General features: G+C 35.5%; 1 protein-coding gene across 5 annotated transcripts in view; it reads left to right on the forward strand.

Annotated features, from left to right (window-relative positions):
• The first annotated feature begins 509 nt into the window (after window positions 1–509).
• The window catches only part of LOC121375495 (transcriptional regulator ATRX-like), an 84,591-nt gene continuing 71,804 nt past the window's right edge, over window positions 510–13,296 (forward strand). For 4 of the 5 annotated variants that reach the window (XR_005958319.1, XM_041502971.1, XM_041502973.1 and 1 more), the window contains exons 1-2: window positions 1,321–1,380; window positions 4,582–4,640. Coding sequence is in view for 4 of the 5 variants with exons in the window: in XM_041502971.1 (XP_041358905.1) it covers window positions 4,635–4,640 (6 nt within the window). In the remaining variant the exon portion in view is untranslated. Of the gene's footprint in view, window positions 525–1,320; window positions 1,381–4,581; window positions 4,641–13,296 lie in introns of those variants that run through there. The other variant, XM_041502972.1, reaches the window with a different exon arrangement.

The raw sequence follows: 13,296 nt of genomic DNA on the forward strand, positions 1-13,296 counted from the left end.
ATCGAAGTGAATCTGCTGTTAGAAGTTATAACAGAGATTTCCCATCCATACAGAAAAAACAAATTAGCACAACTTTGTAGTCCACGGCAAACCAGAAACTTGTCTCGTCTACTATTCCGGCACCTCAAATGCTTGTTCCATTTGAAAATCCAGCAGTTCAGTCAAGTTGGCACAATTTTACACCAAGCGGGTTCATTTCTAATTCTTCTTTTCAAAATTGCACTTTCCAGTTTGGCGGCAATTGGCAATAATTAAATTAAGTGTGAATTGTTTACTGGTGATGCTGAACATTGAATTCTTCTCGTGAGTGCATTAAAAAACTTTACAACGTCACAACATCTGATGACGTCATTTTATTTTATATTTATATCTTGTATTTCTGAGCGTTAAAGTTTAAGAAACAAATAAAATAATTCAAAATAAAATATGAACTTTTAGTATTATTATTAATGAAACCCCTCAATACCGGACATCCATGGGACCAAGTAAAATGTCCGGTTTATAGAGGTGTCCGGTTTTCAGGGGTCTGCCTGGACGGAAATACCTTCCGTTCTCCATAAAATAGGTAAAGTGTTAAAGTGTTTTAAAACAAGAACAACAAGAATATGTTGAAAAATGGTGCATTTATGAGCATTTAGAAAAATAAAAACATCCATGGGAGTAATATTGAATAAAAAATACATTAAAAAGTCCACAAATTGTCAATCAATTATAAAACTGCTCGTTTTTTGATGATATCTCCAAATGTTGATTTGCCAATACTAACCTTTTCACTCAAAGATCTTAACGTTGGTTTAGGTACAATTTCGAAACTTTTAATTATTTTGAGTTTATCATCGAGCGAGAGTTCAACACGGCGACGTTTAGCTGGACGTTCCGTCATGTTGAAAATCGACATGAAAATGAAACACTACTAACATCTATTCGACTACGCAAAGCCAACATATACTTTTGCTTACTCTTTATTTCGCTAAACAAACGTTTAAAAAACCCCAACACATTCCCTGTTATTTGTGTCAATCTTTGAAGCAAATCATGAGACATGTTTGTGAAGGATCACATTTAAGACCTTAAAACACACTCGTAACTTAATAAAGACATCTAACCCAAACCCGAACTCCGCTAATGTTAACCATAATTACAACACAATCAATGTGTTTACAGTAGTTAACTCCATACCAAAGCTTGCGATCAGTCCTTTTAACTGTTTATTGTCAAGCTGCTAATATTGACTGCTGAGCGGGTACCTGTACTGTATGCAGCGGTGATTACACTGATAACAGCGATCTCGAGCATGCGCATATTGCACTAGCCATCGGTGTTCACAGACAGGTGGGCGCCATATTGATTGGTATCGGTTTGATCGTCCGGTTTTCAGGGGTAGGATTTACACTAAGTTGACACATTGGGACCGAATTGTTTGTCCGGTGTTCAGTTTAGAGGGTTTTCGGTTTAGAGGAGTAAAATATAGTGTTAAAAGATGTGTAAATCACGGGACCGCGGAAAACGTCCGGTTTTGAGGGGATTCCGGTTTAGAGGGGGTCCGGTGTTGAGGGGTTTCACTGTATGTTTGAAATTTAATTATAAGGATTTTCTGTAATTTATTTACGTTCATCGGGGTATGAAAGTTATATTGGAAGGAATTGTCCTAATCGTGTTTAGTTTATATTTTATGAAAGTGAAAGAAGGGAACGTGTCTAACATTTATACTGTCGGTGGAACCGTTTAATTTTCGCCAACAACTGTAGAACATCGCTTAAGTTACAGCCGTGAAGTTTCATTATTTCTTTGGCCACCGACCGAGTCTTATGTCATGATTAGCGAAGAGGTTCGTTTTTTTTTTTTTTTTAAATCAGTGCATAAGAATCTACATGTCTACTCTGCTATAGCATTTTCCATTAATTTATTTTTTAAAATTGCTTTTGTAGCTTTCACATGTGTTTTCTTCAAATATCTAAATATGGTTGCCAGAATAATCCGGCTTGTTGCACAAAAGTAGTGCAAGTCAGTGGGGGGGGGGGGGGGGGGGTAGGCATGGCTTAAATGTTTTTGGTTCATCGAGATGTGAACGAAAAAAAGTAAGCACCTCTGGACTAATCAGATTGCCGTAAAGTGTATAGACACAAAGGAAATTTAATTATTATAATATAATATAATAAAAAATACAAAAAGAAAAACTAAAATCGTGACCCCCCCAAAAAAAAAAAACCCCCCAAAATCCCCCCCCCCCTAAAAAAACTAAACAAACAAAACAAAACAACAACCCCAAAACAAAACAAACACACACATACACAAAGACAAAACAAAAAAACGTGCAACAGGTATCTGGTTCCGTTTCGTCCCATCCCATTCCATCCGGTCCACGTTTTACCAACACCCAAGAATATGATACATGAAGGAAGGAAGGACATTTTTTATTTAACGACACACTCAACACATTTTATTTACGGTTATATGGCGTCGGAAATATGGTACATGAATTCAGTCCCAGTATATCCCTTTTAATAAGGTTTCTAAATTAATTAAATCAATATAATTTGACATTATATAGCATAAGACATATATAATAATTAACCACGGATCCAAGGGAAGGGTTAGTGTAACAGATAAATACATGTATAATTTAAAAATAATAAAATTAGTGAGGTTATGTAATAGCTTGGTCAGCTGGATGTTTTTGCAGAAGTTTATTATGTAATGCCAGTTATTGTAATTTTGACTTTGTTGGGTGCTCTTTTTCTACATTGCATCTACACTGAATACTATAGCTGTCCTTTTTAAACCTTGCAACATCCCTAAAAAAATTCATGAATCCACCCCTGATAATATACATTATATTATGTATATACATTATATTATGTATATGGTCCTGGCCAGTTTAAGAATACAGTGACTGATATTACCAACATTTTAATATACTTACAAGTACAGTTGAGGTCAACTGCAGATGTTTAAACATTGACGATAAAAATGTCTATTCACAATAGCTCATATTGAAATAATATGTACGCTGATCCAACAAGTTTTGTTAAAATAGGTCATTTTTGGATGGTTAACCTCATCAGATGGATAAGTTACTTGAAATTTAGTACTTATGAACAAATGTCCGCCATTTTGGACCCACAGAAAATGCACCAACAGGGAGATGTGTTTCATGCCATCAAAGTTATCTAATAATTCTAAAATCTAAATTTTATGTTGTAGTCAATCAACAATGGATTAACAACAGTTATATCACAAAACTAGACATTTGTCACAATGACAACACCACTATTTTTCAATAACAAGAGGCAAGTTCCTTAAATTTCTGACTTTGCCACTGAATAAAATAAAAAATAGCAATTAAAATGATATTCTTGTTGTACTACAAATAAATGTTGTAATTATTGCAAAACGAACGTGGTTTTCAACCAAGAAATACTGCAGTGGACTGGTGGCAGTGTGTGGTGCTACCAGTCTTCCTATGCGGTCTCTTATTTATAGTGTTTAGCTAAATGAATACCCGTGAATGTCATTGTCAGACCGACACTCCGTTTTAACTGAACTGTGTTTTAACTAACAGTGCATAAAAGATAAGGCAGCTTGTACATCATACCAACTTTTCAGTACCAGATACTGAGGGGCAAAATAAGGGATAGGTATTTCCAGAAAGTTTACCAACACAATGATATATGGTAACTAAACGTTCCCCCTTTTTTTTCTTCTTTTTTTTTCTTTTTTTTGAAATGGTAGGGTAGGGGGGTGGGGTCGTGTGACCTCTCTCCAGCAAGAACACTATACAATTTAATGATTATGTCATCCATAGAACAATTTTCCTGTCATATTCTCCGAAATCTTGGGCAACTTCGCCTCAGAAACACCAGGTTCCGTTAAATGTTAGCTTATGTTGGTAGTCCATGATTCCATTTATATAAATTCTTGTTTATTGAAGTTTATTGACATAAATTGAAGAAATATGATTACATGTACATACAGAAAATACCCTTTCAGTCAAGTTTGCTGCAAAAGTCCATTAAAAAAAATGCTTTTGGCATACTCAAAATTGCCGTTGGTGAGCCCTTTCACCGACGGCAATTTGTTTTTTAATTGCCGTGGGTGATAAATTCTTAAGTTCGAGCCCTGCATAGGATTGTTGTATTAGAGTGGTAAAGGATTGTTGTTGTATTAAAGTGGAATTGTCTGGTAATCATAGATTGCTCAGTTTTGATATACAGTTTGCTCTGGCCGTAATGAGAGCGTCATAACTTTCCAAATGTCCGTCTTGCTCTGTTACAGTCAGAATACTCAGCCTATATCCTTTAGTAAGCATGAACCGGCTTATTAACAGGAAATAGATGGTGTGCACGCACATTGTAATGTATGATCGATTTGACGAAATAATATTTTACTTTGTTCAATTTACTATTGAAATCATTGATTTTGATGATCTGTGCTAAATACTTGAGACTGCAGATTTAAACAAACCCACAACCCCCCAGTATTTCACTTATTTTGTTCTATTTGAATTGTGATCCATTGTTAATCCATGTGTAATGGAATTTGGTTACTTAAACCCTGTTAGCGTTATTCTTTTATTTCCAGGACATGTGCCGATAAACGTCATGTACCAAATGTCTATTGGCTAAATCTACAAGATGGAGGTAAGTTGTTTTACATTCTGTGGATACAGCTTAACGTAGGAAGCATTAGTGCATCATTTCGTTTTTACAATGCACCATGTTAATGCCAAATTATCTGAACAGTTAAAAATTAGGGGTTAACCCTACTGGGTCATTCTACAGAAATTTTCACTTTTATGTCTCTACACAATTTCTTTTGTATTTATATATAGAAAACAAGGTTTGTTGTCTTTAATGATACTTTATTAATAATATCATCCTGTCATAGCAATTTTTTTCTCTCTACTAATCAGCACATCACTATACATAACGTGCACTGTTAAAATATATAATAGAAGACATAACACTGAATACCTTTAATGTAATACATACTGATGGCTGACTTACTCACTAAAGAAGGAATCTTGTAAATATTTTCCGTATTCAAAAGATGGTGGGCAATATAAGCTTGTCCCTGAATTTTATGTCATTGGTGTTACTATATATACTTGTGAGAAAACAAAATAAATGCTCTCTGGATGAAACATTCCACCAGTAGATATTGGCCATCAAAAATTTGTCAAAACCAAGAGATGTATGAAGAATTTTGAGTATTTTTGTTTAAATGTCATGAATGTGTTATTAAAATATAAAAGTAGGTTTATTCAAAGTCATTGGTGTTGCTATCTTATTTATATAATGGTTAATTATTTTAAGAAACTTTTTGTATGTTATTATAGACGTAGTATGTCTGCTACAACATGTACTTTTTCAGTTTTCTCATCTGTTTCTTTACAGAGCATGAATTAATTATTTACTCATTTTGTCATTGGCATTACTGGTCATTGGTGTTACCAGGTACTGAGTAACACCAATGACTATTAGTAATACATGTTCCAATGACAATGCGTTTTAATAAGATGCCCTTTTTCTCGCTTAGCATATATTTTTAGGATGATTTGAAACTTAAAGGGGCATGTGCAGCATCATAGATTAATGTAAGGAGTATATCGTCAACATCCCTGACTGCGTTATGCTTCCAGTTTGGGGTTTTTCATGCATGGTTCGTGCTATTAACATCCAATTTGTCGTCTGCTTGTCGTTCATTTGTGAGGTCTTTCTTCACAGGTCATGAACATTTTCATCAACAATAAAGTTAGACAAGTATCTAAATACAAAATTTTACAAACTCCTAAAACTTAAATTTACTCTTTTGTTTATTCCTTAAAATTACCGATATCGGGTCCTCTTAAACTGTAAAAGTTGACTTCAAATGGAGGTAGATGAATTAACATTCGGTGCGTGTCACATAACCTCACGTGCTAGATCAACAAGGCCAAATCATTTATTTGTTATGAAATTTAGCCCCCTATTGTTAGAATTTGTTTTCAATTACATGTATTATATTCGATCTGCTAAAGGTATGTTGCATTTTTGTGCCTCGACTGTAATGAATAGTAAACATATAATCCATTCTTAACAATTGTAAATAATTTTGAGTGTATAAATTGTGTTAATTAAGAATCAGTTCATTACAAAATTGATATTTTACAATCTATTCACTGGTATGACCATAATACATATCTGTATTGAGATCAAGTTTTAGCTATGGGTAAAACACGGACCTGAGTGGAACGCTGGACAAACTGATTTTTTTCTTTTAAAAAATTATTAAATATAGTGAATGGTGACACAATTTGTTTGATTTGCTGTATAGTGTATGTACTGAACACATTAAAATAACATCACATATTTATACGGCGTCCTTGTTTTGTGGAAAAAAAATTGGAACATTTAGTGTAGATTTTTGGAGTGCATACGTGAAAGCAAAAGTAGGATTAAACTTTTTTACTCAGTATACTTAAGAATTGACCACAATGATTTTTTGGTTCATGCAAGTATGAACCGAAAAAACAATGTGCACATTGTATGAGCCCGCGTAGCGGGTCATACAAAAGTGTGTACATCGTTTAAATTAAATTTATATGCATACTTTAACAATACATAACTGAATTTATTTTGTGTAGCTTTAAATATGCCTGTAGTATTGTTTGTGTAAACGTTCATTCACTATCATTTGAATCAGATGATTTTTTTATTAAATGACGTCATTTCCTCTAGCTGCTGTGCATTTTCACGGATCGTTTAGTTATATTGGAAGGAATTGTCCTATTCGTGTTTAGTTTATATTTTATGGAAGAGAACATGTCTAACATTTATGCTGTTGGTGGAACCGTTTAATTTTCGCCAACAGCTATAGAACATAGCTTACAAGTAAGTTACAGAAGTGAAGTTTCCTACATGATTTCTTTGGCCACTGACCGAGTCTCATGTCATGATTAGTGAAGAGGTTGGGGTTTTTGAGTGTTTTTTTTTTTTTTAAATCGATGCGTATATATCTACATGTCTACTCTGCTATAGCATTTTCCATTAATTTAACATATACATTTTTTGTAGCTTTCACGTGTGTTTTCTTCAAAATAATCCGGCTTGTTGCACAAAAGTAGTGCGAGTCAGTTGGGGGGGGGGGGGGGTAGTAGGCGTGGCTTAAATTTTTTCGGTTCATCAAGATATGAACGAAAAAAAGTATGCACCTCTGGACCAATCAGATTGCTGTAAAGTGTATAGACGCAAAGAAAATTTAATTATAGTGAAATAGCTTTAAACCATACAGCTCATACTGATATAGAGGTATGCAACTGACAGTCCTTTGTTGTATGATTTACTGCTGGTTCATATTTGAACATAGACCTGAACTAAGTTATGTTTCTGGATACCTGATTCAGACAGCTTATATGTGTGTCCAGGACAGCGTGCTTGGGTCTTAATATAAGCATGAAAATAACTATATAAATGAATGAATGAATAAATCTTTAACTTAATATTTAAACAAAAATTAAAATTCAGTATCTGAATTTAGTGTATTTTTTAAACTGTCTAACTGGCCGTATCTAACTTTTATCAATGTTCCCAGTAACACACAATTATTCTAATAGGCCTTTAATAGTTGTAGGTTGAAATGTTTATTTTTTTTTAATTAAGGAAATATTAATTACATACGTTTGCTTAAAAGTAGTAGTAGTCTCAAGAATAATAGTGTTTCAAGGATCCAGTCTTAAATGTCATTGGGGTTATACATTGTCATTGGCGTTACTTTTTTGTCATTGGTGTTACTTAAGGATATTTTAACTGTCATTTCTCTAGAAACTTTATGTTTGAAATTTAAATTGTTTATTAAAAAGCATAGCTTCCACCTTTGTGACTTTGATAAAATTTATTTTCATAGACTCCATATTTTTAACTAATCAAAACTGCCACAGTGTATAATTTAAGTCACATATAGAATATATGTGTGAAAATGCAAAATTACACCCTTGGATAGTTGTTACTGCTAAAGTTACTCCATTAGGGACACCCAAATAACATATCTATGTGCTTTTGATCACTACAAACCAATTAGATCACACTGCTGAATTATCCCACCTGTCTGGTAACACCAATGACATAAAGAGTTTGCTCATGGAGTACGATGTGTCTGCACGTGCAGGTGGATTACAGAACTGCATGGTTTTATGTTTCCTTGTTCATCTAGCTTCCAAACGTTAACAATAAAACCTTATATGTTTTAATTGTTTTATCTTGAATTTGTATTTTGAAAAGTGATGATTTCTGTAGAATGACCCTACTGTGTTTCCCGATTTACAATCAATACAAAAGTAACACATATCATATTAGTGGTTGTACTGTTGCAAATGAGATTTTTTTACCAACATTTAAAAACGTGGCTTTAAAGAGAGAGTAAACTCAAACATGAGCTTTGTGTTGGAATGATGCATACCCGGACCACCAATACATACTGACACTTTAACAAATGAAAAACGCGTAAGTTTAGAGTTAATAAAAAAAAAACGTGATTATTCCTGCTAACAAGGGGAAGCCATTTTCTTTTGTTTTCGAGGCGTCCGGTACTCTAGCTTGGGGCGAAGTGACGTCAAATAAAACATACAGTTTTTTTAAAGTAAATTGTTCATCCTGAATCTCACTGGAACAGAGCATGCGCAATAGCAGTGGCATCTGTAAGTCCGGCTATTTTTCACTCACTTCGAATCATATCCGTTTTCACTTTAGGTTTGTCAAACACACTGAGAATCCATCTGGCGTACAATGGGTTCATAAGAGAAAGCTGTAAATCAACCTTACTCTCAAGGCTTGAACCACTACTCAGCGTTTTCTGTTTCAGCTACCTGCTTTAAACTTTCAGCCACTTTATCTGCATACCACTCTGTAAAACAGGCCTTCATACACACTTAAAGTCCATGAGCTGCAATTCTCCGGTACAACCTGCAAGCACTAACATGGATGATGTTGGCATTTTTCAGTGCATTCAACACACTTTCACTTCGATGAGCATGAAAAACCAGACAACAGTCACAATTCTTTCTTTGTTTTCTCCACAAACGGAGAGAGCACCATCTCAACATAACATATCATGCTTGCCTTGTTGCTCCAGTGGTTGTCAGTGTGGTGAATGTCCCACTCATCTGGAAAGGTGAATCGGGTATGGCAAATGGGTGTTTTACCTGCATACAACAGCTGAGGAGACAACATTGATCCAGATGACATACAGTGCTGCTATTTCACGTTTGTCTTCCAGGCCTACAGTGTTGACTTGCTTGCTTCCATCCACAGCCATTGTCCAGTTGGATACTGGTACTATCTTCACACCCGTTTGATCAAAGTTGAAAACAAGTTCTGGGGAACTTTATGTCATCTGTTACCAATTCTTTCACGATACGAAAGAAACTTTCTTTCTGTTGTGCAAAATCAACTGGCATCCTTCAAGCTGCTTTGGCGCCTTTTCATTTTACATAACCCATTCTGTTGGGAACGAAATTGCCCAGGGACGATCGACAGCAATGGGACCCCCATTTTCTTGTAGTAAAGCACAGTTTTTATGTTTGATGATACCTTTAGTAGTGGCTATGACGATGGCTTGATTGACAATTCCACGAGCTTGACGTATCGACTTAAAATGCTTCATGACGCCTTTATCCATGCTACCCAGACATCTTTATTCATGCAACCCAGACGTCTTTATCCATGCTGCACAGACGTCTTTATCCATGCTGCCCAGACGTTTTTATCCATGCTGCCCAGACGTCTTTATCCATGCTGCCCAGACTTCTTTATCCATGCTGCACAGACGTCTTTATCCATGCTGCACAGACGTCTTTATCCATGCTGCACAGACGTCTTTATTCATGCTGCTCAGACTTCTTTATCCATGCTTCCCAGGGAAAGCGGACGACCTCTCTGCACATGTCCAAGCTGTGACCTTTTTTTCCCTTTGATGTGTTGATTGCCGTCATGTACTGCTTTTTCATGACGCAGACAGTACTTTCTCCTATTTTTTGTTTTAACTTCTTGCTGAATTTTGGTGCTGCCCTTGTGTTGCCATGTTCTGCCGCATATTTCCCAATCTTCTCTTTCATTTCTGGTTCGTAGTGACAGTTCGTTCGTTTTCATTTCATCCCTCTTTTTGTAAAGATGGTGTCAATTTTTTCGGAAACGGTGTTGACAATTTCTGTGTTTGCCACTTCTGTTATATCTGCTTCCCATTTTGTTGATGCCTTTACGGGATCTGGCAGTCATAACAGTTCTTTCTGAATTTCATTAGGTTTCGTAACTTTTATAAACATCCACATCAACATTATGATAGGTGTGAACTGCGATGTATGTGTATGTATGCCCACAAATGACTGTCAGATCAGATGTCGGGAATTAAAGTGCTTATATCAATTTAATGTTCAAGCACACTCGTTGCGAGCACGATTTCTGACTAGGGCCAGAAACCGTGCTCACAACGAGAGGGGTGGGGAGAGTGTTAGTTAAAAAATTTTTTTTTTAAATTAAAAACGTTTATACAAATGATTAGATAAAAATACTAATTAATGGTTAAATAAACTTTATTTACAAGGAAGTTAAAAAGTGTTTTTACAAAGGGTTAAAAAGGGTTTTTACAAATGATTACGTAAAAAGTAGAATATTAAAAAAAAAATATGTCTGGTTAATCTGGTATTTATGTCGGAGGAGAGTAGACGGGAAGGTCTGCCCCATTTTTAATTCATTTCCCTAGTCCGTCCCATCCACCACCTCCACCATAATGGAAATGTTAAGAATTGGAAAGTGGAGATTGATGAATGATATCTCTATATTAACCATAACATGAACCAGCATGTGATTGGTGCTGTGACTTAACTTAAGTCAAAAGAGCTATCACCTAACTTTTAACATCCATTTAAAACAATGAGATGGATAAAAGAAAAAAAAAGAAAAAAAAAAAAAAAAAAAGAAAAGGTAAATAATAAAATAACAATAAAACAATAATAATAAAAAAATTAAATAAGAAAAAAAAAAAAAAAAAAAAAAAAATTTATATACACATGTCATAGTAGTAAATTAAAAGGTGTTAATGTAAGTAGAAAGGGAAAAGGTGGATTATATTTTAGTGTCCAGTCGTATAAAAGTAAAGTAAAATTGTGGGCAATATTAATGTTAAACCCCCTCTGACCGGCCTCGGTGGCGTCGTGGCAGGCCATCGGTCTACAGGCTGGTAGGTACTGGGTTCGGATCCCAGTCGAGGCATGGGATTTTTAATCCAGATACCGACTCCAAACCCTGAGTGAGTGCTCCGCAAGGCTCAATGGGTAGGTGTAAACCACTTGCACCGACCAGTGATCCATAACTGGTTCAACAAAGGCCATGGTTTGTGCTATCCTGCCTGTGGGAAGTGCAAATAAAAGATCCCTTGCTGCCTGTCGTAAAGAAGAGTAGCCTATGTGGCGACAGCGGGTTTCCTCTAAAAACAGTGTCAGAATGACCATATGTTTGACGTCCAATAGCCGATGATAAGATTAAAAATCAATGTGCTCTAGTGGCGTCGTTAAATAAAACAAACTTTACTTTACTTTTAAACCCCCTCGGGAATCCCAATAAGGATACCAATCCAAACGAGATGTAGTTCCAACAGGGGTCACATAATTATTAAAATACCTAAAATAATTTTGTTTTTATTAATCACATATGGTTAAGAACAAAAGTAAAAAAGTTAAAATGTATAAGGATTACTAATATACAGCGTATTACTCCTGCCAGAGAGATTAGACGCAGTGTAACCCTTGATAAATCAAACGTATAAAACACAGCATAAAACATAGAACATAATATCACTAATATCAAAACCTATATTAGCTCGGCCATTTACCTTTCAACCGACCGTTAAAAATTGCGCCAAATTCCCTCAATCAAAATTGCGCACCCTTTTTTCTTTGGCATTTAACTGCTCCATTCAAATTCCATAGCACCACCACCACCACCCCCACCCGCCTGCTACCGATTTGATCGGGCTGCTGGTGCTCCCTTGCACCTGCCAGTGCAGGTGGTCCCTCCTCTCCCCCCCCCCCCCCACCTTTCCTGTCATGTGGTAAAGCGATCGCTTTATGCGTGGTCAGTCTAGGATCGATCCCCATCGTCGGACCTATTGGGCTATTTCTCGTTCCACCCAGTGCTCCACAACTGGTGTAACAAAGGCTGTGGTATGTACTATCCTGTCTGTGGGATGGTGCATATAAAAGATCCCTTGCTGCTAAACAAAAAGAGTAGCCCATGAAGTGGTGACAGCGAGTTTTCTCTCTCAGTATCTGTGTGGTCTTTAACCATGTCTGACGCCATATAACCATAAATAAAATGTGTTGAGTGCGTCGTTAAATAAAACATTTCCTTACAAAGAAAAAATGTACACTATTAGGCCTATTGGTATGCTACGTTGAAGCAAAAATGACAACCCTGGATACCCAAGTGATAATTTTCTTTTCTTTGGGACTACGTAATTGGTCAGTTGTGATTTTAGATGGAAAAGTCTACTTAATAGTTTTACAGAACTTCGTACAGTAATAAACCATGTCAATTACGATTTTAGGGGCAACTGGTTATTACACAATACCGGTATGTATTTTTGTGTCTAGACAACAGTAATTAATTGGCTCGTCTGGTTACCTATCAAATATGCACCTGCCAATCAGGAATCACCGGTTGAGGCAACTAACATAATAGACCAATTAACTAAGAAAACACTCCGTGTATCCTTTCAGTACATAGGTTAATGCATGGACAAAACATGGTACTATTATTTTGACTTATTGTGTAGCCACTTTGACAATGGTGGTTTATTTTGTATTGAAAAATAATATATACTTATTGCTGGCTTACTGGTATGGATATTATTACAGAACATTGCAATCCATGCCAATTTTATTATCCCGCAAAAACCAGGTACATAATTTAGTTTTTCTAGTTCTAAGACTCATTCCTATTACTTAACCACCGGCTCGCCAGAGGACGTATTCACTAGAATGGAACAAAATGGCTTCACCCATTATATATATATAACAGACATCACTTTTAACCATTTTATTAATTAAATATAATAATATACTTGTTGATATTGAGCAATAATGTGCATTATATATTGTTGAATATACATAGTCCAAAGGCCTTGTGTGAGCATTCCTTTAAAAACGTCTTCTTTTTTCAAAGAATAAAATAAAGAAATGCAATATAAATCGTCCAGGGATCTTTATCATGTGTCTCTTTATTCATATGAAAGTTTGACAAATTGCTAAATATCTGCTCATGTTTT

Source organism: Gigantopelta aegis, chromosome 6, assembly GCF_016097555.1.
Source record: "Gigantopelta aegis isolate Gae_Host chromosome 6, Gae_host_genome, whole genome shotgun sequence".
Taxonomy (NCBI): domain Eukaryota; kingdom Metazoa; phylum Mollusca; class Gastropoda; order Neomphalida; family Peltospiridae; genus Gigantopelta; species Gigantopelta aegis.